This window comes from Rhododendron vialii, chromosome 6a, assembly GCF_030253575.1.
Source record: "Rhododendron vialii isolate Sample 1 chromosome 6a, ASM3025357v1".
In the NCBI taxonomy this organism is placed as follows: domain Eukaryota; kingdom Viridiplantae; phylum Streptophyta; class Magnoliopsida; order Ericales; family Ericaceae; genus Rhododendron; species Rhododendron vialii.
Genome location: NC_080562.1, coordinates 490604 through 514110, shown reverse-complemented (window position 1 = coordinate 514110; position 23507 = coordinate 490604). Strand labels below are relative to the sequence as shown.

The following is a 23507-nucleotide window of genomic DNA, read 5'->3' as shown; positions in this document are numbered from 1 at the left end:
GAACTGTTTTTGGCTTGGGAGAATCAGTTTTTCATGTGTGTCTCTCTCTCTCTCTCTCTCTCTCTCTCTCTCTCTCTCTCTTCGGTTTCCAAAGAATGTCTCCTCTCTCTCTCTCTCTCTCTCTTTTTCTTCAAAAAAATGTTGTATATCTTGTCCAACACCAAGGGAAGGTATTTATACAGCAAAAAGGGCTTGGAAACCATGCATACTTGGCGTGCAAGTTAAGCCTTTCGGTCTTCAACTGAAAAACTTGGTCGTCAAGTAAAAATAAAGGCGGCAATATGTACCATACGGTAGAAGTGTGTACCGTACGGTAGACATTGTGTACCGCACGGTGAAGATTTTAACCACCTTAATTTTAAGTTGGCTGGGATGTACCGTACGGTGGAAATATTTCTACCGTGCGGCAGAGTTTGTCTGCTCAGCAGGCCAAATTTCGCGAGGCTGCCCCGGACACTCCCGAACTCGGTTTTGGGTGTTCTTCGAACGGAAAGCTCGTCAAGTCTACTTTATAACCCAAGTAGTTTGGATAAAAATAACTTTATACATCAAAAGATATGATGATTTTACTCTCAGGTGGTCGAAAAATGAGTCATTTAGGCAAAGTCCTTGTATCTCCCTCATTTCAAATCGGATTAAGGCTTATTATATATCGATAAAGAGGGTTTTGAATGTACTAAAAGATGATGGACTCCCACCATAAAAATAAGGAAGTTTGATTTTTGAAAAATGAGCTGAAAGCAGACTAAACCGAAGACCGTTGGTGCCACGATGGCCAAAACACGTATTCACGCATTCTAAGTGTCACTTGGCACTCTCATATCTAGTTCAAAGGTGTTTTCTCACTCTTTTGAGTACAAAGCATTATTTGAAGCTTTCAAGGCACGTTTTTATTATTGGAAAGCTTATCGATCACTTGTGTACGGTTTTCGAAAGGTAGTGCTCCAAAAGGTTTAGATCAATCCAAAGGTTTAAATCATGCTTTTTGTTTATCATCATTGGGGACTTAAAAGTTATCCAAGATTTCCAAATTGGGGTGTCTACAAGCACACAATCTAAGAATACCCAAAACCTATCCCTAATTTACTAATAAAATTCAAGAAACCATTGCCTGATCGCCGCCACGCAACATCTTACAGAACACCACCACCATTGACTCGTCTCCACTGCAAGCTACCACCACTGGAGAGATGGAAGCAGATGCACAACCCCCAAAAACAGTTGCGGAAGCTCGACCAAAACGTTAGGCGAGGCCCAAGTCACCCAACAGTGAAGCTCGTTGGGAGACCACGCTGGCCAAGCCTTCATCGCTGCCAAATCTTCCACGCCTTTAGGCACAACATCGGTTGACCTGGGAGAAAACCATCCGAAAAATCAGACCCAGAGAAGAGGACATGACCCAGAAGAAGGTGAAGCGACGAGAGAATGACAGAGAGAAGAATAAACGTAGCAAAGCTAGGGGAGGGGGGCAGAAACAAGGAGAAGAAAGGAAGAGAGTCAGAGAACTGAGAACCTTACCGAAATGCCAACCACATCGCCATCAGATACCAAAGAAATGATTGCCGAGAAACCGCCACTTTAACCCCCATAAACGACCAGAGGAACATCGGAATGTTGAGATCCATAACGACCGACGTCGACCATCAAAAACACCACCTCCAACCTACAAGTACCATTGCTGATCATTTTGAATAAGGAGAAGAGATAAGATCAGAAACAAAAAAGAAGAGGGAAAAGGAGAAACATAGAATAAATGAGAGAGAGTGAGTGATGAGATGAGAGAGACAGAGTGATGAGGAAGGGGGGGGGGGGGGGGGGGGGGGGGAGGTGTGATGGCGACGCTTCCCCCACCCAAGGAACCCTACCAATACGACAAATCATTGGAGAAAAGGTAATTAAGGGGTGGATTGGTTTAATAATGTTTTTGGATTTTTTTATTCAAAATTTTTCCATATTTGGTAGTTTTGTGTTAATTTTTGTATATTATTTGTTCTTCTCCACTAGAAGACTTTAAAATGTATAAAATTCTGATCTAAATCTTAACAAAGTTCAGTAAAGACAAAAACAATATAAAATAAGTGTGGGACTCCGATGAACGTGGCTCGCTTCCTCTGGAATTGCTGTTCGTCTGGATCTAACCTCGTTCCCTTGAACCTAACCTGCACCACGAAGCACGACTAAAGACCACACCGGAGGAGCCCTGGAATGGCCCTCCGGCGTGAGGATGAGAATAGTGCAGAGAGAGGAAAGCAAAGGACTAGGGTTTCGAGGGTAGGAGACCATGTACCTTTTAGGGCGGCTATCCCTTGGTCTTTTATAGAGGGTTCTTGGCTTGCTCTCCAAGTTTGTCTATGCGTCTGACACGCGTTGGCTGACGTCGCTCGTGACGTAGCGGCTAAGGCGGTTAGTGTGAGCTGTCATTGGAGACATGGCCGAGCCCAGTTGCCTAGCTCCGGGCCGAGCCTAGCTTCGAGGGAGACATGTGGGAGACATGGCCGAGCCTAGTTACCTAGCTTAGAGCCGAGCCGAGCTTCAAGGGAGCATCGTGAGCGACATGGCCGAGCCTAGTTGCCTAGCTCCGGGCCAAGCCGAGCTTCGAGGGAGACATGGCCGAGCCCAGTTGCCTAGCTCCGGGCCGAGCCTAGCTTCGAGGGAGCATCATGGGAGACATGGCCGAGCCTAGTTACCTAGCTCAGAGCTGAGCCGAGCTTCAAGGGAGCATCGTGAGCGACATAGCCGAGCCTAGTTGCCTAGCTCCGGGCCAAGCCGAGCTTCTAGGGAGCATCGTGAGCGACATAGCCGAGCCTAGTTGCCTAGCTCTGGGCCAAGCCGAGCTTCGAGGGAGCATCGTGAGTGACATGGCCGAGCCTAGTTGCCAAGCTCTGGGCTGAGCCGAGCTTCGTGGGAGCATCGTGGGCGACATGGCCGAGCCTAGTTGACTAGCTCCGGGCCAAGCCGAGCTTCAAGGGAGCATTGTGGGGACATATATGGCCGAGCCTAGTTGCCTAGCTCCGGGCTGAGCCGAGCTGAGCTTCGAGGGAGCATTGTGGGGACAAGGCCGAGCCTAGTTGCCAAGCTCCGGGCCGAGCCGAGCTTCGTGGGAGCTATCATGAGAAACATGGCCGAGCCCAGTGGACTAACTCCGGGATGAGCCGAGCCTCGTGGCCTTCCGCCAAACGTAGCGATTGTGGCCGAACTAGAATATTCGGGCCACTACAATAAGCATTTTTTTTTGTATTTTCAAAACTTTTTTTTAGTTTAGGTTCATAATTTTTTAAAATTTTTTTAACTCTCTTGTCGAGATAAATCAATAATTTACTATAATTAGACGTAAAATTAATTTTTTTTAAAGAAAGATGGAAAATAATTCAAAAAATGATTTTAACCAAGCTACCCTGGAATGTGGTACTTCTTTTACGTGATTGATTGTCACACTTTATTTTCGTATCATTTGCACTTATTATTTATTTATTTTTTATGTTTAATTGTGTGAACTTTCAGTAATATTCTTCCACATGTGGAAACTAAACAACTGAGACGACGATGTTGTAAAAAAGATTACACAATTGTTAATCGAAGAGTGTGAAAATTACTCATTTTTTTTTGTTAAATTTTTTTTTTCATCCTTCTTACAAATAAACTTATTATGTTATCCACCATAATCCAAATGTCAAAAGAAAATCCTGATTAAAGTATGCTCATAATAGGAAAGTGTTACCCTTATAAATTGCCTATCAAAAAAAATTCTGGCGAAAGTGTTAGAAATCAAAAAATGAAATTCGCGGTAAATGCAATTAATCCGATCCGATGGGGCAAAAAGAGTGGTACCATCCAGTCCCAAAATATTTTTTCGGTTTGCAAAACGTGAACTAAAAAATAATATATTTCTTTTAAGACAAAATTCATTTTTTTTTCATAAATTAAAAAAACTCATCGATATCAAGTAAATGATTGAAAAAAAAAATTGAATTTTTCTTTCAAGAATTGTACTCCCTCCGTCCCCATTTTTTGGTTTCAATTAGCACTTTTTGGCGTCCCAAAAAGATTGTCCCACTTGAAAACTAAATGGGTTATAGACAATGAATTTCCTTTTTTACCCTTCCATTTTTAAATTAGTAGTACTAAAAGTTAAAAAAATGCAATGATTGTAGAGTGAAATGAGAAAAATAAATTATCAAAAGCGCAATAAACAAATTTTTAAAAGTGCAATAATTATATTCATATATTTAGTTGGAATCTCCAAAAGGAAATTAAAAAAAGGGAACAGAGGAAGTATTATTTTCAAAAATTCTAACAGCAGAGACGATTTGAAGAGAACCACGTAGAGAAAAACGAGTTTAGTCCCATTTCGGGTCCCGAAAAAATCTAGAAAAATATTCATAAATTTTTGAATATTATTTTATGTCGAACCCCTACGAATCCAAAAGTAATACTTACCGATATCCGTTGGAGCTGATTTTTTACAGGACCCCATAAAATAATATTCAAAAATTTATGGATATTTTTCTAGATTTTTTCGGAACCCGAAATGAAACCAAACGCATTTTTCTCTGCAAATCGTCTCTGCGAATAACAGAATTTTATTATTTTTATGTAAATCTTTTTGCGGACCCGACAAATAGATAGTACTGTGTTATGGGACGGATGAGCAGTACTAAAATTGAACTCCACTATTTAGGGCTTGCTGCCTCTTCAGTGAATTTGGTACTCTCACTGTCGATAGATATCCGAAGGAGACTTCTTGTGTAGTATCAGAAATGGAGACTTCAATCAGATGTGGCGGAGATTCGAAAGCTTTGAAAATCCATGCCAAAGAGAAGCTCTTCATCGACTCCAATACTCGATTGCAGGTCTTTTTCCTTTCCTTTCTTCCTGCATGTGTTTTTCTTACTTGCTTGCGTCACTGTAAATTCGCTTACTGTCGATGTTCTCAAATCAGTTGGAAATGTTGAAATAATCCCTGGGATGATATGGTAAACCGCTCATTAGTTAACGGTTTACCCCAGCCGGGTTTGTGCTAAACTGCCTTGAATTCTGTATTTCAGACTTCGGTATAGCTTATAGTTTAATAATAATGGCTACTGCATTTCTAATTTAGCTACCGATAGTTCCCTTCTTTGGTATAGCGTATTTGTTTTTGTGAATCCTTTTTTCTCGTAGTTTTCATTGGTGAGCTCAACTTGGGTGTCAATTTTTTTCCTTATTTATTTTTTGATTTTGTACGAAGGTTGTGCCCCTTCTGGGTCCTTTAGGTTGATGCTGTTCATATTTACTGAGCAAAGATTAAAATGTACTTGTTCTTTCTGATGTTTTCCTGTTATTTTCCGTAGACTGGTGATATTAAATGGACAATTTACATTGTGTTGATGTCGCCACCCAAAGACGGACATGGTTAAATGATTGTAAAAGGCCAAGATGGGTACTTGTAAACATTGTCTGTTTTTCCTTTTCCATTGGCACTTTCAATGACCATAACAATGTTTTGTTTAAAAGGAGAAATAATTGGCCTACTTAAAATAGGTATGCTCTTGCATTGGTTCTATGCAAGTTGATTTTATTCTAGAGGGCCATTACCTAATCTACGTTAGTTGGTTGCATAAGTTTCTGCCTGTTTACTGAACTGGCAGGCCTTTTGAACGGAGCCGAACCAAACCTCAACAGAGCAACGCGGTTTTGTTTAGTTGCAAAGTGCTATTCTAACTAACTTATATTGCCTTCTTTAAAGCAACATGGTGAGAGGCACACTTTTTTTGAGTCCAACAACTTGTTCAATTGGGTTGTCCTCAAATTATTGGACCTCATACTCGGGTTCGTACTTATGTAAGGAGCGATGAGAGAACTTTTGTTTACCGTTGGTGTGGGAATCTGGGAAGAATAGCTCACAAGCTGCTGATTTTGCTGAACTGATAAAGAATAGCATTTATTGTTTGGTCAGTGTGGGACAAGCATCTCTCATGTGAATGGAATCATCTCTCCTATACCGAGTGCGGAACTTGTATGCATTACTCTCTTTGTCCCTCATTAAGTTGTCCACTACGAAAAATCATTCAATGTTCAGATGGAAAAATAAAGTACTTCTTTGCATAAGTTATTCAATTTCTCTATACCAAGTTAAATATCTCAATTAGTTCCTTAAATTGATTTGAAAAGTTTGTAATAATTATCTAGGGAATAAATTTATTTTTTTATCTGAAGATTCCTCGACTTTTCATAGTGGACACATAAAAAGGGACGAGGGGAGTAATTTTCAAGGACACAATGCATTAGTTCTCCAGTTTGTTTAAGTATACAGACCAATCAACACTTCGCTGAACCGAGGATGTTGGATTTGATTTGTGAGAACTAAATCTAAACCTCGGTCGCTTCAAATTGAACGGAGATGGGTCAAATCTCTTTGGTTCTCAAGTTAGGTCGTCCATTTGAGCCCTGTTCAAAACGTCATTTCACTCACACAGTTTGATTTCTCACCTTAGACTAAGAAATTCTTTAGTATGCTACCTGTTCTATTATTTTTCGGTTTTACATTTGGATGAAAATATCATGAGATCAATATCAAGCAGCACAACTAGTACGGACTACAGAGTGCACAACTGAAAGGAAAATCTCTTTATGCTGTCACTGTTACCTCATGTTCACTCACTTATCAAAAATAATAAAATAAAGGTTACCTCATGTTCGCTTCCTCTCAGTCATGTAAATTGTGGGTTGAATTTCCCCACCAACTATTATACTCCAATTATTCCCTCTTTGTATTTTTCTTTTACGTTATTAAGTTTCTTTTGAATTGAAATTTGTTCCATCTATAGTTTTATCTTCTTGAGCGTGTGTGGCAGGTCCATGGAGAGCTAGATACCAAAAGTGGAGCTCCGAGTTATTTAAGTGCAATGATTAGACACTTTTATCCAGATGTATGTACCGACATTTTACATACAACAATTCATGAGGAAGTTTCCTTGTGAGTTTTGCAGATCCTTCTTGATTACTAACGTATCAAATAATCATTTGTAGCTATCAGCTAGTCTTGGTGTTGGAGTGCAATACGATAGACATGAGAAGCTCCGGTACAATGTGCGCGGAAAGAAGTCAATCCCTGTGACAACTAATGGAGTTCTGCTGTTTAATATTAAGGGACAAGTTGATGTTGATAAAGAATTCAAACAGGTTTGCATTTTCCTTTCAATTCTATGTGATTTGATCATAACTCATAGGGGAGGTCACCGATGAGAGAATCCATGCTCAACGTCGTACCTTTTTTCACTCGAGTTTGGAATAATCTTTCATTTGTTTACAAAATTCTTCTGTATTTTTTTCCTTCAGAATTTGTGATGACTTATGGCATGTCTTACCTTGTTCACATTTGCATATCACAAGTACAGTCATGTTGGTTTCTTTCTTTAAATGATGCTATTCGGTAAGATGAAATTTGGGCTCTTATCTATTGTCCTATTTGTCTAACACTTCTTGTTACTTTGACAGAGCAAAGCAAGAGGAGCTGCAGAGTTTACCTTGGGCATTCTCGATTTTCAGGACAATCAAGATGTAAGGCTAAAAGTTGGGTATGAAGTCTTTGACAAGGTATGTATCCTGTAGGCTATATTGTTCAAAGAATTTATCCAAACGCTTTCCTTTCCCAAAAATTTTCAATTCATCATTTGTAGTTGTGTACACTCCTAGCTTCTCTTCTATGATGGAATGGTTTTTCCCCCTTCAAATATAAGGAACTCCATTTGTACTATTGGTTTTCCCATGAATCATTTCTTTTTTTCTTTAGTTTCATCCTTAGTTGCAGGAACCTTCTGTCCGTCGCACAAATTCACCCTAGAACCTCGCTCTTGCGCTCCTAAGTCAGAAGCTCCTAGGAATCTCGCTTCCGCCGAGAAAGGAGCACGTTCCCAACTAGGATAGAACTCTAAGCATATGAGGCCCGGAAGAAATAAGAGAAAAATTACGAACCAAGAGAAAATATGAAGTATGGATAAGATAATAGAAAATGTTTTCTCCATATGGACAAGATACTAGAAAATAATTACTCAATTACTTAGTATATAATAAGATTTACTTACATATGTGTTAGAAGCATTTGCATTTGACTCCAATTCTTAGTTGCTGGGCTCGCTTAAACAAGGAACTTCTAGGATTAGTAATTTATTTCATTGAGTTGGTTTCCCGAGGTTGGGCTCTATGTAAAGCAAAATTAATTATTTTTATAAATTATTCCTAAACACTCCTGTGGCTCTCCAAAACAAGGAGCCTCCATGTTCCTTCACTCTCCAGCTCCTGTTCCCTCCCCTGCGTCCTACAACTTTCATCTCTTATCCTGGATTTTCATACTTGTTTTAGAACATTGGTCGCACTTTGTGATTTTATTGCTGGCCACATTCAACATATGATTTCCCATCTCTATTAGACTCTGCATGCTTCATGACTAGAAGTTGTACCTCTAAATTATGATGATTCCTGCAAGAAATGGTTCATCTATGGGCATAAAAGAAATCGTCTTGGTAGCTAATCCAACAGTTGGGTGTTTGTCAAACCTAGGAGGATCAACCATCGAGGTCGTATACCATTTAGTTTTGACAATGGATGATATTTAGCCATTTGATTCATGTAAATGGGTGACGTGGAACATGTTTATCCATATAGGATAGAAATAACTTTGAATCAATTCAGTGATTCCCAATACAGTCCCAATTTATTATGGGTAGATAATGGTATTCCCACTCCTCTTTTGTACAACTATACTTCCTTTTTCCGTAATTCATGCTAGTTTACAAAATTACCCCACTAATTATGAGATAATGTTCCAATACTTGTTGAATTGATGTAGTTACGTAACTTCATACTAACAAGCACAAAAAAGGGCGTTTAATTGTCCAGAAGATTCAGATAAAAAAAATTGTACAGAAGATTTGTGTGGAAACCATTTTCCTTTAGGTTTGGTGAATTCCCTAGCGGTATTGAAGGCCCTTTGTGGTGAAATCAAATGTCTTAATGGTTTGCTTTACAAGAACATGTTTAATATGGATGCTTTCCTACTTCTGGTAAATTAACGTCTACGTAATCTCTATAATGTCATTGCTCATTAATCTTGACTTGTTTATTCACTCGCTTCATCTTTTTTGCTTGTCTATTTCAGGTTCCATACGTGCAGATTAAGGAAAATAATTGGACGCTCAACGTTGACGTTAATGGCAAATGGAACGTGAGATATGACTTGTAGAAAAAGGGTAGAGCTTGATTTATTCAATTGGGGTGAGAGATAAATTGCAGGGAATGTTTCCCTTATTGCTGTTTCCTCACATGGTTTATTTGTATATGTATTATGCAGGGCTGGTAGGATTGATATTTAGTTTCTTAGGTGAATGACCTTGGGCGTAAGGCTGAATATGAGGAACCCTCTTAATTATTGCTACCTCAAAACGTTTTGATCATAAGATTTACCTTTTCTCACTTTCTCGTTTCAACACTCACGTCTCACACATAAGGTCTCTCTACCGTCTAGCTGGTTATTGTCCTTTTCTTTCGTCTTTTCTCAAATGCTGTTAGGTGAATAATGTTGTGCTAAATGCTGAATATTTGGAAGCCCTCTAAGTTGGTCTGATTGAGACTTCGTTCTCCTAAGTCCCTTTATCATATATCCTCTCTTGCCCTCTACATCCACATGCAGCTTTTATCTTGCTTGCGATGCATTCACCCAAAGATTATACAGATTCTGATGGTCCCTCTCTGCAGCTACTCTTTTTTTTTTTTTTGGTACAAGCAGCTACTCTTATAATCACAGGGGCATAGAGGAGCTGTATTCTCTCTCTTCCCATCATTTCCCTCTTAGAATTTGGCTTGTTTGGCTTAAGGCACCACTATGTATGTTTGGTAGGGTGTGGTCTAGCAGTCCTTTCGTTAGGTGCGCAACCACTAATTGCGTTCACCAAAGGTTGTTGACACGCTGGGACTCATTCATTTCTTGTGTTCAGTTTTCTCCCGGTTTCCTTCTCTTTTGAGTGTAGAAGTGACAATTCAGCTGGTAAACCACTTACTTAAAATGGAAACAAATACTGTACCAAAATACTATGCCGACCAAAAAGAAAAATACTGTGTGAATGGTATCATGAAATATTTACTCTTAATTTCTTTGATCGAAACAAAAGATCATATATTGACTCGAAAACGCTAAGTACAGTGAGATCTTTTGTTTTTTTTAACAACAAAAAAATTAATATTTCATTGAAGAGAACAAAATATTACAAAAGGAAAGAAAGAGATAAAACAACCAAAGAAAACACATAACGTAATTGGCAAGATACAAAATTATCAAAAAAGTGTTGGAAGTTTGTCTAATGCATTGACCTACCACTGCGTGTTTAAGGCTCGATTTGTGTGGGAGTAACGGCAAAGAGTCCACCACATTACTTGGGCTCAATATACATTGGATGACCCATATCCACTTAAAAGACTAAACCTTGATTCGATTATATTGATGGGGTACAGTGATCGTGATCTTCATTCTGGTCGTAAACTGTTCATGCTCATTAGTGATCAGAACCATTTTATATGAAGTATCTGTTTTGGATTTTCTCTAACCCATGCATGACTTGAGTGCCTTGAGTGATGGATGTCAAAGGCTTAAAAAAATGCTAGGTTAGGGATCCTTTTAATCTTCCTTAAGAAACCTTGTAGTTTTCCTCCATCAAAGAAACTAATTAATTAAACTAGTTAAGCTAATATAATGGTGAAAATGGGAAAGCCAAGAGCTTTTTTAAACAACCATTATATCTATAATGGAAGTAGGCACTTCCATTAATCACAAAGTGACCAAGTGGGCCCTGAATATTTCTTACATAAAGTTCTCTCACATCAATCGAAAAAAAGCTTCTCAACATCAATGGAAGAAAAATTTATCTCAAACAAAGATGACGCATGCTCCTGACGAAAATGAAAAGAGCCAAAATCCGAGAGGGGAAAGTTGGCAATATGCCAATGAAAAACAACATGCACCAAGCAAAACCTCGAAAAGCAAATTAACAATCGAAAAGGGATCACCTTGTGGACTCCAAAAAATAAACGCAAGATCGATGCATGCATGCAATCCACCCAAAGACAATCACCCAAAAAGCTCCAGTCGTTCCAATATAGGCCGGGCAATACTAGAGCAAATCTTTACGAAGAGCATCAAAATCCTTGATCGCCGATTTTTGTTGTCCTAATTAACCTGAAGATGAAGATAGTGCACCTTAATTATTGTGTGGATGTGAAACTAAACACTCATGATCATATAATCCTTTTTAGACAATCCTTTTTAGTGTGAGAGGCTGAGAGCCGTTTGTGAATAGAAAAAGAAGTTGTAGAGCCCAACAAACACTACCATAGTAACCAAATTGGAAAATCTTTATTTACGAAAGTTCCGTAAATAAAGTTTATCGAGATCAATCTCGGTTGTCCAAAGTGTTTTAATTTGGACGATTCAGATTAAAGACAAAATATTAACGGTAATAATTATTTATTAGCGATCAAAGATTAAAAATATATCTTAATTGTTGATTGTTAAAACGGACAAATGAGATTGGGTGTTTTCCGTGAACAACTTATTCACGGCCCCTTCGTAAATAAGTTTCGCTCTAACCAAATACTCCTACTATACATGGGTAGCACATGTATATTGCGTCATTAATTGTACAGTTCATTTACCTGTTATAATAGTACTCCAATAAAATACCCTCTCCTAGTGATTACAACATATATGCATTTTGCCTGCGCCACAATAAACAAGTTACCATTAGATTTGGACGCGTAAAATTCCATACACACAATTAATGTGCATGCAGGGCCGGGCAGAAAAACAATTTCGTATAAAGACTCCTTCTATTGTACAGTAACATTTTTATTAACAATTAAATTATTAGATATCTATTCTTTTTTTGTGGTGATATATATACTCGATCTACAGCAGGTGTACAATATAGTAAAAGCCTCCCCTAGAAATTAAGAAATGCATAAATTATGGGACAACATCTCAAATCCTAAATACCAATTGTATACGTTCGAAACGACAACAACAATACACAAATTAATGACTATACATAGTTGTACATGGAGTACTGCATTTTATAAACTGCTAAGCTAACCGCATGCTGATTCACTATTATATATATATATATATATATATATATATATAGAGAGAGAGAGAGAGAGAGAGAGAGAGAGAGAGAGAGAGAGAGTCCCCTTCAGGTAAGGGCATCCTGATTTTAAAGAAAATGCGGACGTCCACTTTTCTTATCTTTTCCGAACAAATTTATGATCCGAGCCGCTCAATGTGTTCAGAATGTTATTTTAAAGGTACCCGAGAGAAATCAGCAAAAAAAATGACCGGGAAGGACTTGATTTGAACAGTTTTTATTTGAACTGTTCGATAAAAAACAAACAAAAACTGCTCCGATCAAGCCCTTCATCCTGGTCTTTTTTTATTTTGCTGATTTCTCTAAGTTACCCTTAAAATCACATTCTGAACATATTGAGCGACTCGAATTATCGCAAATTGGTTGGAAAAGAGGACATAAAAAAATTAGCAAATTATTATCTCTGAAAAAGACGACCATGAGGTCTACCAAGTACCAACTTATCCATCAAACCATGTGTCATTTACCTTGGACAGACCCACATATCCCAGATGTGATGTGATCTAATCTCACCATATACTTACCATAGAAGAGGTGTCGTACGGAAAATTTCAAAATGCCCACCGAATTTTAACTTCAATGTCTAATGAACACCTAAACTTTAATTAATTAAACACTTAAACTATTGAGTCGTTAATCAATTAGGTCCCCGTCATCCAAATTTGTCAAATTGGTGACATTGAGGTCAAAGTTTGGAGGCATATGCTAATTGAGATGGATTTTTTCCTTGCAGTGAAGCTGGGCATTATAAGGTTACAGTAAATAGCTTAACCATTTATTTAAGTTTTCAATGATCTGTTTTTTATTCAGATCATTGAAAACACTTTTGTATGACTGGGATTGATCACTGTATCTCTGTAGCGTCCAGCCTCACTATAGGGACCCTGAATCCGATTTTGTTTCACTCTTTCGTTGTTAGTAGTGACGCATGACACCAAGATATGACTTGGGCCTTGCTTATTGTTGGGTCGGGTTTGCCGGTTGCTTATACCCGTCCCAATTGAAGTACCGGGTTCGGGTCGATTCACAAAACCAACAAACAAGGATACATTATGGGCTCTGATAAATAAAAAAGAAAAGAGGATACATTATGGGCCAGTTTAGTAATCGCCCAAACCCTTCAAATCGAACTAGAGGTTGGGTCACCAATGGGCAACAACCCCATATGGTAACTTCTGACTCTCTCTTGTTCAGGATTCGAGTTTCGCTTTGGACGGTTTATGAATTTAAAGCTATAGATAGTCTTTGAATTCTTGTGAATTAAATCACTAACTTTCCTATTAAGCTCCGAACGATGTATGCAATATTAGGAAAAAAACAAAAAAAAAAAAACTAGTGGTTGGGTCCAGTTTGGAAAAAGACTGAAGTTCGAAAACAGCTTAAAAAACGACGCCGTTGCGTACCGAGACGCTTCCTTCATCTTCATCTATCATCTATCATCTATCATCTATCATCATTTTCCATAGACATAAATCAACCTCACGGCCAGACGCGCCCTTACACAAGCTCGACCTTGCCGAGAACTCGGTGTATTCCGAAGAAAACGGTAAACTCTTCAAACCCTAACTCAAATTCTGATGTTTGGTCAGATCTTTCAAAATGCATGATCTCAATCACTCTAATCAATTCCCTTATTTACAGTGTGACTGTTTCTCTCTCTGAATTATGGCGTCAATTTGGACTCTTCAACTTCATTCTGGTTCCTTTCCGGTTAAACTCGGATTTTCTGTTGCATTTCGCTCTTTTCCCACACACAATAATACCCATACTTATTGGTTAACCCTCATTTTTGTTTATGTAGCCTTCAATTTGTGTTTTGAAGCATCAAGTTTTATCCAATGTACTGGAATTGAGAACGGATTGGGGGTTTAATTATGGTAATCGGAAGAAGAGATGCGGAATGTTCGTGTTGAGAGCGTCGAGCAATTCTGGGAGTTCTGATGACGGCAAGCACATTGGTGAGATTGTTGTTGAAGCGAAGAGAGATAAGGTGGTGGATTTCAAAAACCAAGTTGCAAGATTGCAAGCAACAGTTGCTTCTTTACCTCCCGTCGTTTTAGTGGTAATTTCTTTATTGACTTCTTTTCTTTTTCGTGATTGATTTGAGTATCCACCCAAATGAGACATAAATGGCTCATCGACTTCGTACTGGTAGAGGATAACAAGACTCAAAAGTTGTCATAAACTGTAGGAACTGAATGAAACTGGAATCGACAGCAAACTTGCGTAGTTGACCCGAAAATGAACTCATTTACAATCCCGAAGGTTAATTGTTCAAATGAAATCTCCAACGACCTCAAATAGTGATGCGATTGACGGCATCTGTGATAATGGGATATGACTATAGGCAGCATAACATGGTAAGTGCGAGAGGCCTCTGCATTGTTGCTGTTGAGAGTAGAGAACCATCAGGATTCAAGCGTTCTACTTCATTATTTTCGAGTGTCGAGATGGCCTTCATGGTTCCAAATTTCAACTTATTAAGTGTCAACTTTGTGATTCTAACAGTTTGAGTCAGAAAATGGTTTGTCGACTTAGGATATGTGGGCTTTGATTTTTCATCAAAAGGATATGGACCTTTAACACACAGATGTTTGACTTGTAATAGAATAGCTGAAACAAACAAAAGGGTCTTGAGAAGTCCTAGCTATTGTGCCATCACACGTATTGGTTATGATTCTTATGGAGTGTAAAGTGCTAAAATGTGCATTGCTTACCATTTGAGTTCTGTACTGGTCATCAATCCGTGTCTTTCCTTGCTCCAGAAGCATGCCTACTGGTTTCCATTGTCCAGCAGTACCATCCATCCTTTTATCGAACACGTGTGGGAAAACCGAAAACCTATTCATGGTTGCTAGGTTTCGGAGCCGTCTTATAGCCTCTTATTATGATCAGCTTTTCGATTGAACTGCGAAAAAGGCTGAGGATGAATGCAAATGAAATGACGGTGGAAATTAAGCCATAGTATGGCCAGCTTCATACGTGACCATGAATTGTTCCACCATTATACTCATTCAGAAGCAAAAAAGCTGTACTTTAGTGATAAACCTAAGGTTTTGCGCCTGTAATGTCCAATTGCGGGTTCAAATTCTGTTTTGTACGAATAGGGATGCAAGGAACTCCCCTTATGTCTGTTTCATCTGGGTTTTCTTCCTTGAATTGGAAATTTCTGCCTCAAAACTTGACAACGGAACTTTAGTATGCTGTGTGCACGTTATTTCTGTTTCAATAAGTTTAGTTTATACTTTTATCGTCAACAATTTCTTTTTTCATCTCAGATGAAAAGACAACCTGGAAGTAATTTTGCTATTGTGTTTTGTATCCTTGCAACAATATTGTTTATTTCGGTGAGAGTTCATATGGCGAAGAAGGCAAGATACAGCCGTCCTGGCTCTGTGGCCGATCTTGTCAGGCGTGGCCAGCTAAGATCTGATAGAAGAGGCATGTATGATCCTGATCTTTACTTCCTGGCTTGTCTTTAGACTCTTTACTTGTGTATTTCTGAATGATATATAGACTTTTAAGTCGTTTCATTGTAAAGGAATTACCAAAGGAGAAACTTTTCGCACACCATACTTGGAAGGTGATGTGTTGGTGCTAGGCAACCTTCCGCTTGTTTTGTGTTTTTGATATGGTTTTCTGTATGGAATTTCTCGTCACAGCTCCACGCCTCTGAAGTATGAAGACCCATTCAATAACCCATTGGTGAAGGTTGGTAAGAGCAATTCAACTGTTGAGATGTGTGGAAAGGTCTATCGCTTGGCACCGGTGACTCTCACAAGAGAGCAACAAGCTATCCATCAAAAGAGGAGGTCACGTGCATATCAGTGGAAGAGACCTACCGTATTTCTTAGAGAGGGCGATCCAGTGCCCCCTGATGTAGACCCCGATACGATTAGGTGGATTCCTGCAAATCATCCTTTTGCAACTACTGCCAGTGACATTGATGAGGATTTGGCTCAAAACAACGTGTATCAGAAACATGGGGTTCCGTTCCGTATTCAGGCTGAACACGAGGCACTGCAGAGAAAGCTTGAAGCACTACAAAGTGTAAGCACTTTTTAGCACCTTCTAGTTTCTTAACATCAAGGGAAATAAACTTTGTATGGGTTGGATTGGCTTAACATCCACTGCCTATTGGTGAAATCTATTAGTATGACTCCGTAAATAAGTCAGTACATGGCCATGTACTGGTAGACGGTCTCTCTTTTTATCTTAGGGTCCTTGGCTGAAAAATCTACTGACTGAAACTAGCTACCAAAACACTCCTAGTGAAAATTTTACATGTATATGTGTAGGTGAGTGTGTAAAGCTCTCTTTGGCATCGAATTCTATTTCAGCATTTTTGTTTTCTGTTTTTCCAATTTTAGCATGCATCCTCCTGCGTGCCAACATACTGTATACATACGGGTTTGTTTGCAATAGACCTAAGTCAAGGTGTTTTCATGTCTAGATACGCAGCACCTGTATTTGATACTAGGATTATTTATTTGCCTTCGTTTGTTCTACTTTGCAGCAACAACAATTCAAGAAGTTAGTAATAGATCCTGGAGCTGCCAAGGATTTTGAGAGACCATTCAGGTCACATCCAAAGGATGGGAAAATAGAAGATAACCAATCTTATAATCCTTTGGCTCCCAAGCCTTCCAAATTGGAACACGGCCCCAACTCCTTTGGAAGCAACTCAACCTCTGAAGAGTCGCCAGAAATCTAGGGAATCAAAATTTATATGTGGTTGCAGTATCAAAATTTACATATGGTTGCAGTAACCTCCAACATTTTGAATTTATGACGAAATAGAGTCCAAATGATGTGTATCTAACACCTTAGATTTGGTATCCTCTTGTTGCTGCTACCTTCGGGTGTCCCAGTTCAAATTGCCATATGTACAACTGTAAATATTACTCCTGACCTGAGTTCTACACTTTCGAGCAGGCTTTGTGTTTGCAGTGTATCCTGAGCGTATTTTTGTTATGATGGCTGCTTTTGTAATGCCATGAGAGCAAAATCTATCTTCATCTTGTCTCTCTGAGACATTGAGGCTCTCTCTGTTTTTCATAATTTTTTAGTTTCGTTGTGGTTATCTCTCAAAACATATTGGGGCACATATAATCAGTAGATCATGTTAATTTACCTATACTATTGTCATATTCAGGTACCCAAACTTTTTGGAAATTTTCTCTATCGACCTCCTGAAAATTAAATGTATGAAATGGTTCGAAATGCTGGGGTGGGCATGCACAAGTATTACTCCATAAATAGTTGTGTTCAGGAAAAAGTACACACCCTTCTTTTGGATTCATGGTAGGTCTACTCGGGCGAGTTGGGTTGCTAGAGTACTAGGCCCAAAGTATGGTTTTTTTGGGAGCTTTTCTTTGTGTTTGCAGGATCCACGGCAACAAAAACTAGCAAAAATTGCTGTAAAGAATCTGATTGAGTTGAATGCGGGGGACTCTAGATCATAGTATGTCCTTTTAGCTAATGTATATTCAGACTCTGGTGAGTTAGATTGTGTTTTGAATGTGTGAAAATGTTTAAAGAATTCGGAAGAATCTAGGTTGCAGCTGGATAGAGATTGCAGACAGGGTGAACGTTTTTGCTGTAGAGGATATTAAGCAACCACACAAGGAAATCCATGCCAAAGAGAAGCTCTTCATTGACTCCAATACTCGATTGCAGGTCCTTTTCCTTTCCTTTCTTACTGCATGTGTTTTTCTTACTAGCTTGCGTCACTGTAAATTCGCTTACTGTCGATGTTCTCAAATCAGTAGGAAATGTTGAAATAATCCCTGGGATTATATAGTAAACTGCTCATTAGTTAATGATTTACCCCAGTCGGGTTTGTGCTAAACTGCCTTGAATTCTGTATTTCAGACTTGGGTATAGCTTATAGTTTAATAATAATGACTACTGCATTTCTAATTTAGCTACTGATAGTTCCCTTCTTTGGTATAGCGTATTTGTTTTTGTGAATCCTTTTTTCTCGTAGTTTTCATTGGTGAGCTCAACTTGGGTGTCAATTTTTTTCCTTATTTATTTATTTTTTGATTTTGTACGAAGGTTGTGCCCCTTCTGGGTCCTTTAGGTTGATGCTGTTCATATTTACTGAGCAAAGATTAAAATGTACTTGTTCTTTCTGATGTTTTCCTGTTATTTTCCATAGACTGGTGATATTAAATGGACAATTTACATTGTGTTGATGTCGCCACCCAAAGACGGACATGGTTAAATGATTTTAAAAGGCCAAGATGGGTACTTGTAAACATTGTCTGTTTTTCCTTTTCCATTGGCGCTTTCAATGACCATAACAATGTTTTGTTTAAAAGGAGAAATAATTGGCCTACTTAAAATAGGTATGCTCGTGCATTGGTTCTATGCAAGTTGATTTTAATCTAGAGGGCCATTACCTAATCTACATTAGTTGGTTGCATAAGTTTCTGCCTGTTTACTGACCTGGCAGGCCTTTTGAACGGAACCGAACCAAACCTCAACAGAGCAACACGGTTCTGTTTAGTTGCAACGTGCTATTTCTAACTAACTTATATTGCCTTCTTGAAAGCAACATGGTGAGAGGCACCCTTTTTTTGAGTCAAACAACTTGTTCAATTGGGTTGTCCTCAAATTATTGGACCTCATACTCAGGGGTTCGTACTTATGTAAGGAGCGATGAGAGAACTTTTGTTTACCGTTGGTGTGGGAATCTGGGAAGAATAGCTCACAAGCTGCTGATTTTACTGAACTGAAAAAGAATAGCATTTATTGTTTGGTCAATGTGGGACAGGCATCTCTGATGTGAATGGAATCATCTCTCCTATACCGAGTGTGGAACTTGTATGCATTACTCATTGTCCCTCTTTAAGTTGTCCACTACGAAAAATCATTCAATGTTCAGATGGAGAAATAAAGTACTTCCTTACATAAGTTATTCAATTTCTCTATACCAAGTTAAATATCTCAATTAGTTCCTTAAATTGATTTGAAAAGTTTGTAATAATTATCTAGGGAATAAATTTATTTATTTATCTGAAGATTCCTCGACTTTTCATAGTGGACACTTAAAAAGGGACGAGGGGAGTAATTTTCAAGGACACAATGCATCAGTTCTGCAGTTTGTTTGAGTATACAGACCAATCAACACTTCACTGAACTGAGGATGTTGGATTTGATTTGTGAGAACTAAATCTAAACCTCGGTCGCTTCAAATTGAACGGAGATGGGTCAAATCCCTTTGGTTCTCAAGTTAGGTCGTCCATTTGAGCCCTGTTCAAAACGTCATTTCACTCACACAGTTTTACTTCTTGTCTTAGACTAAGAAATTCTTTAGTATGCTACCTGTTCTATTATTTTTTGGTTTTGCATTTGGATGAAAATATCATGAGATCAATATCAAGCAGCACAACTAGTACGGACTACAGAGTGCACAACTGAAAGGAAAATCTCTTTATGCTGTCACTGTTACCTCATGTTCACTCACTTATCAAAAATAATAAAATAAAGGTTACCTTATGTTCACTTCCTCTCAGTTATGTAAAATGTGGGTTGAATTTTCCCACCAACTATTATACCCCAATTATTCCCTCTTTGTATTTTTCTTTTACGTTATTGAGTTTCTTTTTAATTGAAATTTGTTCCATCTATAGTTTTATCTTCTTGAGCGTGTGTGGCAGGTCCATGGAGAGCTAGATCCCAAAGTGGAGCTCCGAGTTATTTAAGTGCAATGATTAGACACTTTTATCCAGATGTATGTACTGACATTTTACATATAACAACTCATGAGGAAGTTTCCTTGTGAGTTTTGCGGATCCTTCTTGATTACTAACGTATTAAATAATCATTTGTAGCTATCAGCTAGTCTTGGTGCGATAGACATGAGAAGCTCCGGTACAATGTGCGCGGAAAGAAGTCAATCCCTGTGACAACTAATGGAGTTCTGCTGTTTAATATTAAGGGACAATTTGATGTTGATAAAGAATTCAAACAGGTTTGCATTTACCTTTCAGTTCTATTTGATTTGATCATAACTCATAGGGGAGGTCACCGATGAGAGAATCCATGCTCAACGTCGTACCTTTTTTCACTCGAGTTTGGAATAATCTTTCATTTGTTTACGAAATTCTTCTGTATTTTTGTCCTTCAGATTTTGTGATGACTTATGGCATGTCTTACCTTGTTCACATTTGCATATCACAAGTACTGTCATTTTAGTTTCTTTCTTTAAATGATGCTATTCAGTATTCAGTAAGATGAAAACTTGGGCTCTTATCTATTGTCCTATTTGTCTAACAGTTCTTGTTACTTTGACAGAGCAAAGCAAGAGGAGCTGCAGAGTTTACCTTGGGCATTCTCGATTTTCAGGACAATCAAGATGTAAGGCTAAAAGTTGGGTATGAAGTCTTTGACAAGGTATGTATCCTTTAGGCTATATTGTTCAAAGAATTTATCCGAACGCTTTCCTTTCCCAAAAATTTTCAATTCATCATTTGTAGTTGTGTACATTCTTAGCTTCTTTTCTATGATGTAATGGTTTTTCCCCCTTCAAATATAAGGAACTCCATTTGTGCTATTGGTTTTCCCATGAATCATTTCTTTTTTCTTTAGTTTCATCCTTAGTTGCAACCTTCTGTCTGTCACGCAAATTCACCCTAGAACCTTGGTCCTGCGCTCCTAAGTCAGAAGCCCCTAGGAATCTCGCTTCCGCCGAGAAAGGAGTACGTTCCCAACTAGGATAGAACTCTAAGCATATGAATCCCGGAAGAAATAATAGAAAAATTACGAACCAAGAGAAAATATGAAGTATGGATAAGATACTAGAAAATAATTACTCAATTACTTAGTATATAATAAGATTTACTTACATATGTGTAAGAAGCATTTGCATTTGACTCCAATTCTTAGTTGCTGGGCTCGCTTAAACAAGGAACTTCTAGGATTAGTAATTTATTTCATTGAGTTGGTTTCCCGAGGTTGGGCTCTATGTAAAGCTCAATTAATTATTTTTATAAATTATTCCTAAACATTCCTGTGGCTCTCCAAAACAAGGAGCCTCCATGTTCCTTCACTCTCCCGCTCCCGTTCCCTCCCCTGCGTCCTACAACTTTCATCTCTTATCCTGGATTTTCATGCTCGTTTTAGAACATTGGTCTCACTTTGTGATTTTATTGCTGGCCACATTCAACATGTGATTTCCCATCTATTAGACTCTGCATGCTTCATGACTAGAAGTTGTACCTCTAAATTATGATGATTCCTGCAAGAAATGGTTCATCGATGGGCATAAAAGAAATCGTCTTGGTAGCAAATCCAACAGTTGGGTGTTTGTCAGACCTAGGAGGATCAACCATCGAGGTCGTATACCATTTAGTTTTGACAATGGATGATATTTAGCCATTTGATTCATGTAAATGGGTGACGTGGAACATGTTTATCCATATAGGATAGAAATAACTTTGAATCAATTCAGTGATTCCCAAAACAGTCCCAATTTATTATGGGTAGATAATGGTATTCCCACTCCTCTTTTGTACAACTATACTTCCTTTTTCCGTAATTCGTGCTAGTTTACAAAATTACCCCCCTATTTATGAGATAATGTTCCAATACTTGTTGAATTTATATAGTTACGTAAGTTCATACTAACAAGCACAAAAAAGGGCGTTTAATTGTCCCGAAGATTCAGATAAAAAAGTTGTACAGAAGATTAGTGCGGAAACCATTTTCCTTTAGGTTTGGTGAATTCCCTAGTGGTATTGTAGGCCTTTTGTGGTGAAATCAAATGTCTTAATGGTTTGCTTTACAAGAACATATTTAATACGGATGCTCTCCTACTTCTGGTAAATTAACGTCTACGTAATCACTATAATGTCATTGCTCATAATCTTGATTTGTTTATTCACTTGCTTCTCCTTTTTTGCTTGTCTATTTCAGGTTCCATACTTGCAGATTAAGGAAAATAATTGGACGCTCAACGTTGACGTTAATGGCAAATGGAACGTGAGATATGACTTGTAGAAAAAGGGAAGAGCTTGATTTATTCAATTGGGGTGAGAGATAAATTGCAGGGAATGTTTCCCGTTATTGCTGTTTCCTCACATGGTTTATTTGTATATGTATTATGCAGGGCTGGTAGGGTTGATCTTTAGTTTCTTAGGTGAATGACCTTGGGCGTAAGGCTGTAAATGAGGAACCCTCTTAATTATTGCTACCTCAAAACGTTTTGATTGTAAGATTTACCTTTTCTCACTTTCTCGTTTCAACACTCACGTCTCACACATAAGGTCTCTCTACCGTCTAGCTGGTTATTGTCCTTTTCTTTTGTCTTTTCTCAAATGCCCTAAGATGAATAATGTTGTGCTAAATGCTGAATATTTGAAAGCCCTCTAAGTTGGTCTGATTGAGACTTCGTTCTCCTAAGTCCCTTTATCATATATCCTCTCTTGCCCTCTACATCTACATGCAGCTTTTATCTTTCTTGCTTGCAATGCATTCACCCAAAGATTATACAGATTCTGATGGTCCCTTTGTGCAGCTACTCTTATAATCACAGGGGCATAGAGGAGCTGTATTCTCTCTCTTCCCATCATTTCCCTCTTAGAATTGGCTTGTTTGGCTTAAGGCACCACTATGTATGTTTGGTAGGGTGGGGTCTAGCAGTCCTTTCGTTAGGTGTGCAGCCACTAATTGCGTTCACCAAAGGTTGTTGACACGCTGGGACTGATTCCTTGTGTGTGCATTTTTCTCCCGTTTTCCTTCTCTTTTGTTGGGTGGGGGGGTCTGCAAAGAGTGCAGTTGACATGTTACTGAGTGCATTTGGGAAAAAAGGATATTCAAAACGTAGTACTTCAGATATTATTTGCTCTAAAATGGGTGTGCATGCAATCTTAGAGATCAATCAGTGCCCATGTTTGATGTTACTTTGCATCTTCCATCAGTTTCCTTGAGTGAGATGTATACGTGGTGAACTCATTGAAGATCTGTTCTTGTTCCCTTTTTGTGTATTTATTTTTTTCATACTAATAAGAAGCACAAAACTTGCTTCTTTTTCTGGTTAGCTTGCCCAAAGTAAAAGTGATGATTCTGTGCAACATCTCTGCTTCAGTACATTTCAAGAAACCTTGGTTAAACATTTGTGTTTGCATTCTTCGGCTAATAAATGTGCACTCTGTTGGTCTGATCGGGTTTAGATAACGTGTGAAAGATGCATAAGCTGGTTGTATTAGTATCCGACCCTGATCAGTTAGAGAGCAGCAAAATCAAACCAGTAGATAACAGAACACACGGTGTTTGCGTGCTAGTTGTTTACGGGTGTACATTTGGATGGGCTTATCAGCAAATAAGATG

The 23507-nt window shown here is 38.5% G+C and overlaps 1 protein-coding gene, 1 long non-coding RNA gene and 1 pseudogene across 7 annotated transcripts; 2 read left to right on the top strand and 1 right to left on the bottom strand.

Moving 5' to 3' along the window:
• Window positions 1-4639: 4639 nt before the first annotated feature.
• Window positions 4640-17214, top strand: LOC131330801 (outer envelope pore protein 21, chloroplastic-like). Of its 6 annotated transcripts, XM_058364535.1 has the most exons (6): window positions 13628-13716; window positions 13812-13880; window positions 13972-14232; window positions 15449-15615; window positions 15833-16220; window positions 16687-17214. In XM_058364535.1, the coding sequence occupies exons 2-6, from the start codon at window positions 13836-13838 to the stop codon at window positions 16882-16884; spliced, it is 1059 nt and encodes a 352-aa protein (XP_058220518.1). In that variant the 5' UTR covers window positions 13628-13716; window positions 13812-13835; the 3' UTR covers window positions 16885-17214. The 6 variants fall into 6 exon arrangements, with proteins under 6 accessions (XP_058220519.1, XP_058220516.1, XP_058220521.1 ...); XM_058364533.1 differs by lacking the exons at window positions 13628-13716; window positions 13812-13880 and adding an exon at window positions 4645-4850; XM_058364538.1 differs by lacking the exons at window positions 13628-13716; window positions 13812-13880; window positions 13972-14232; ... (1 more) ...; window positions 15833-16220; window positions 16687-17214 and adding exons at window positions 4652-4850; window positions 6834-6908; window positions 7009-7161; window positions 7477-7575; window positions 9137-9450.
• On the bottom strand, window positions 9135-9936 carry LOC131330802 (uncharacterized). Its single transcript, XR_009201198.1, has 2 exons — window positions 9758-9936; window positions 9135-9726 (listed from the first exon to the last, which is right to left on the bottom strand). It is a non-coding gene; the product is annotated as an uncharacterized LOC131330802 (long non-coding RNA).
• A 168-nt stretch (window positions 17215-17382) lies between the features above and the next one.
• On the top strand, window positions 17383-22423 carry LOC131330186 (outer envelope pore protein 21B, chloroplastic-like; annotated as a pseudogene).
• The last annotated feature ends 1084 nt before the right edge of the window (window positions 22424-23507 follow it).

What these genes read in the sequence shown, in the direction of transcription:
- LOC131330801 (XM_058364532.1), top strand. Translation starts at nt 13,774, where the DNA reads ATGATCTCAATCACTCTAATCAATTCCCTTATTTACAGTGTGACTGTT. An exon ending in TACCTCCCGTCGTTTTAGTG is followed by an intron (nt 14,233 to 15,448) that starts GTAATTTCTTTA and finishes TTTTCATCTCAG; the next exon opens with ATGAAAAGACAACCTGGAAG. An exon ending in AGCTTGAAGCACTACAAAGT is followed by an intron (nt 16,221 to 16,686) that starts GTAAGCACTTTT and finishes TCTACTTTGCAG; the next exon opens with CAACAACAATTCAAGAAGTT.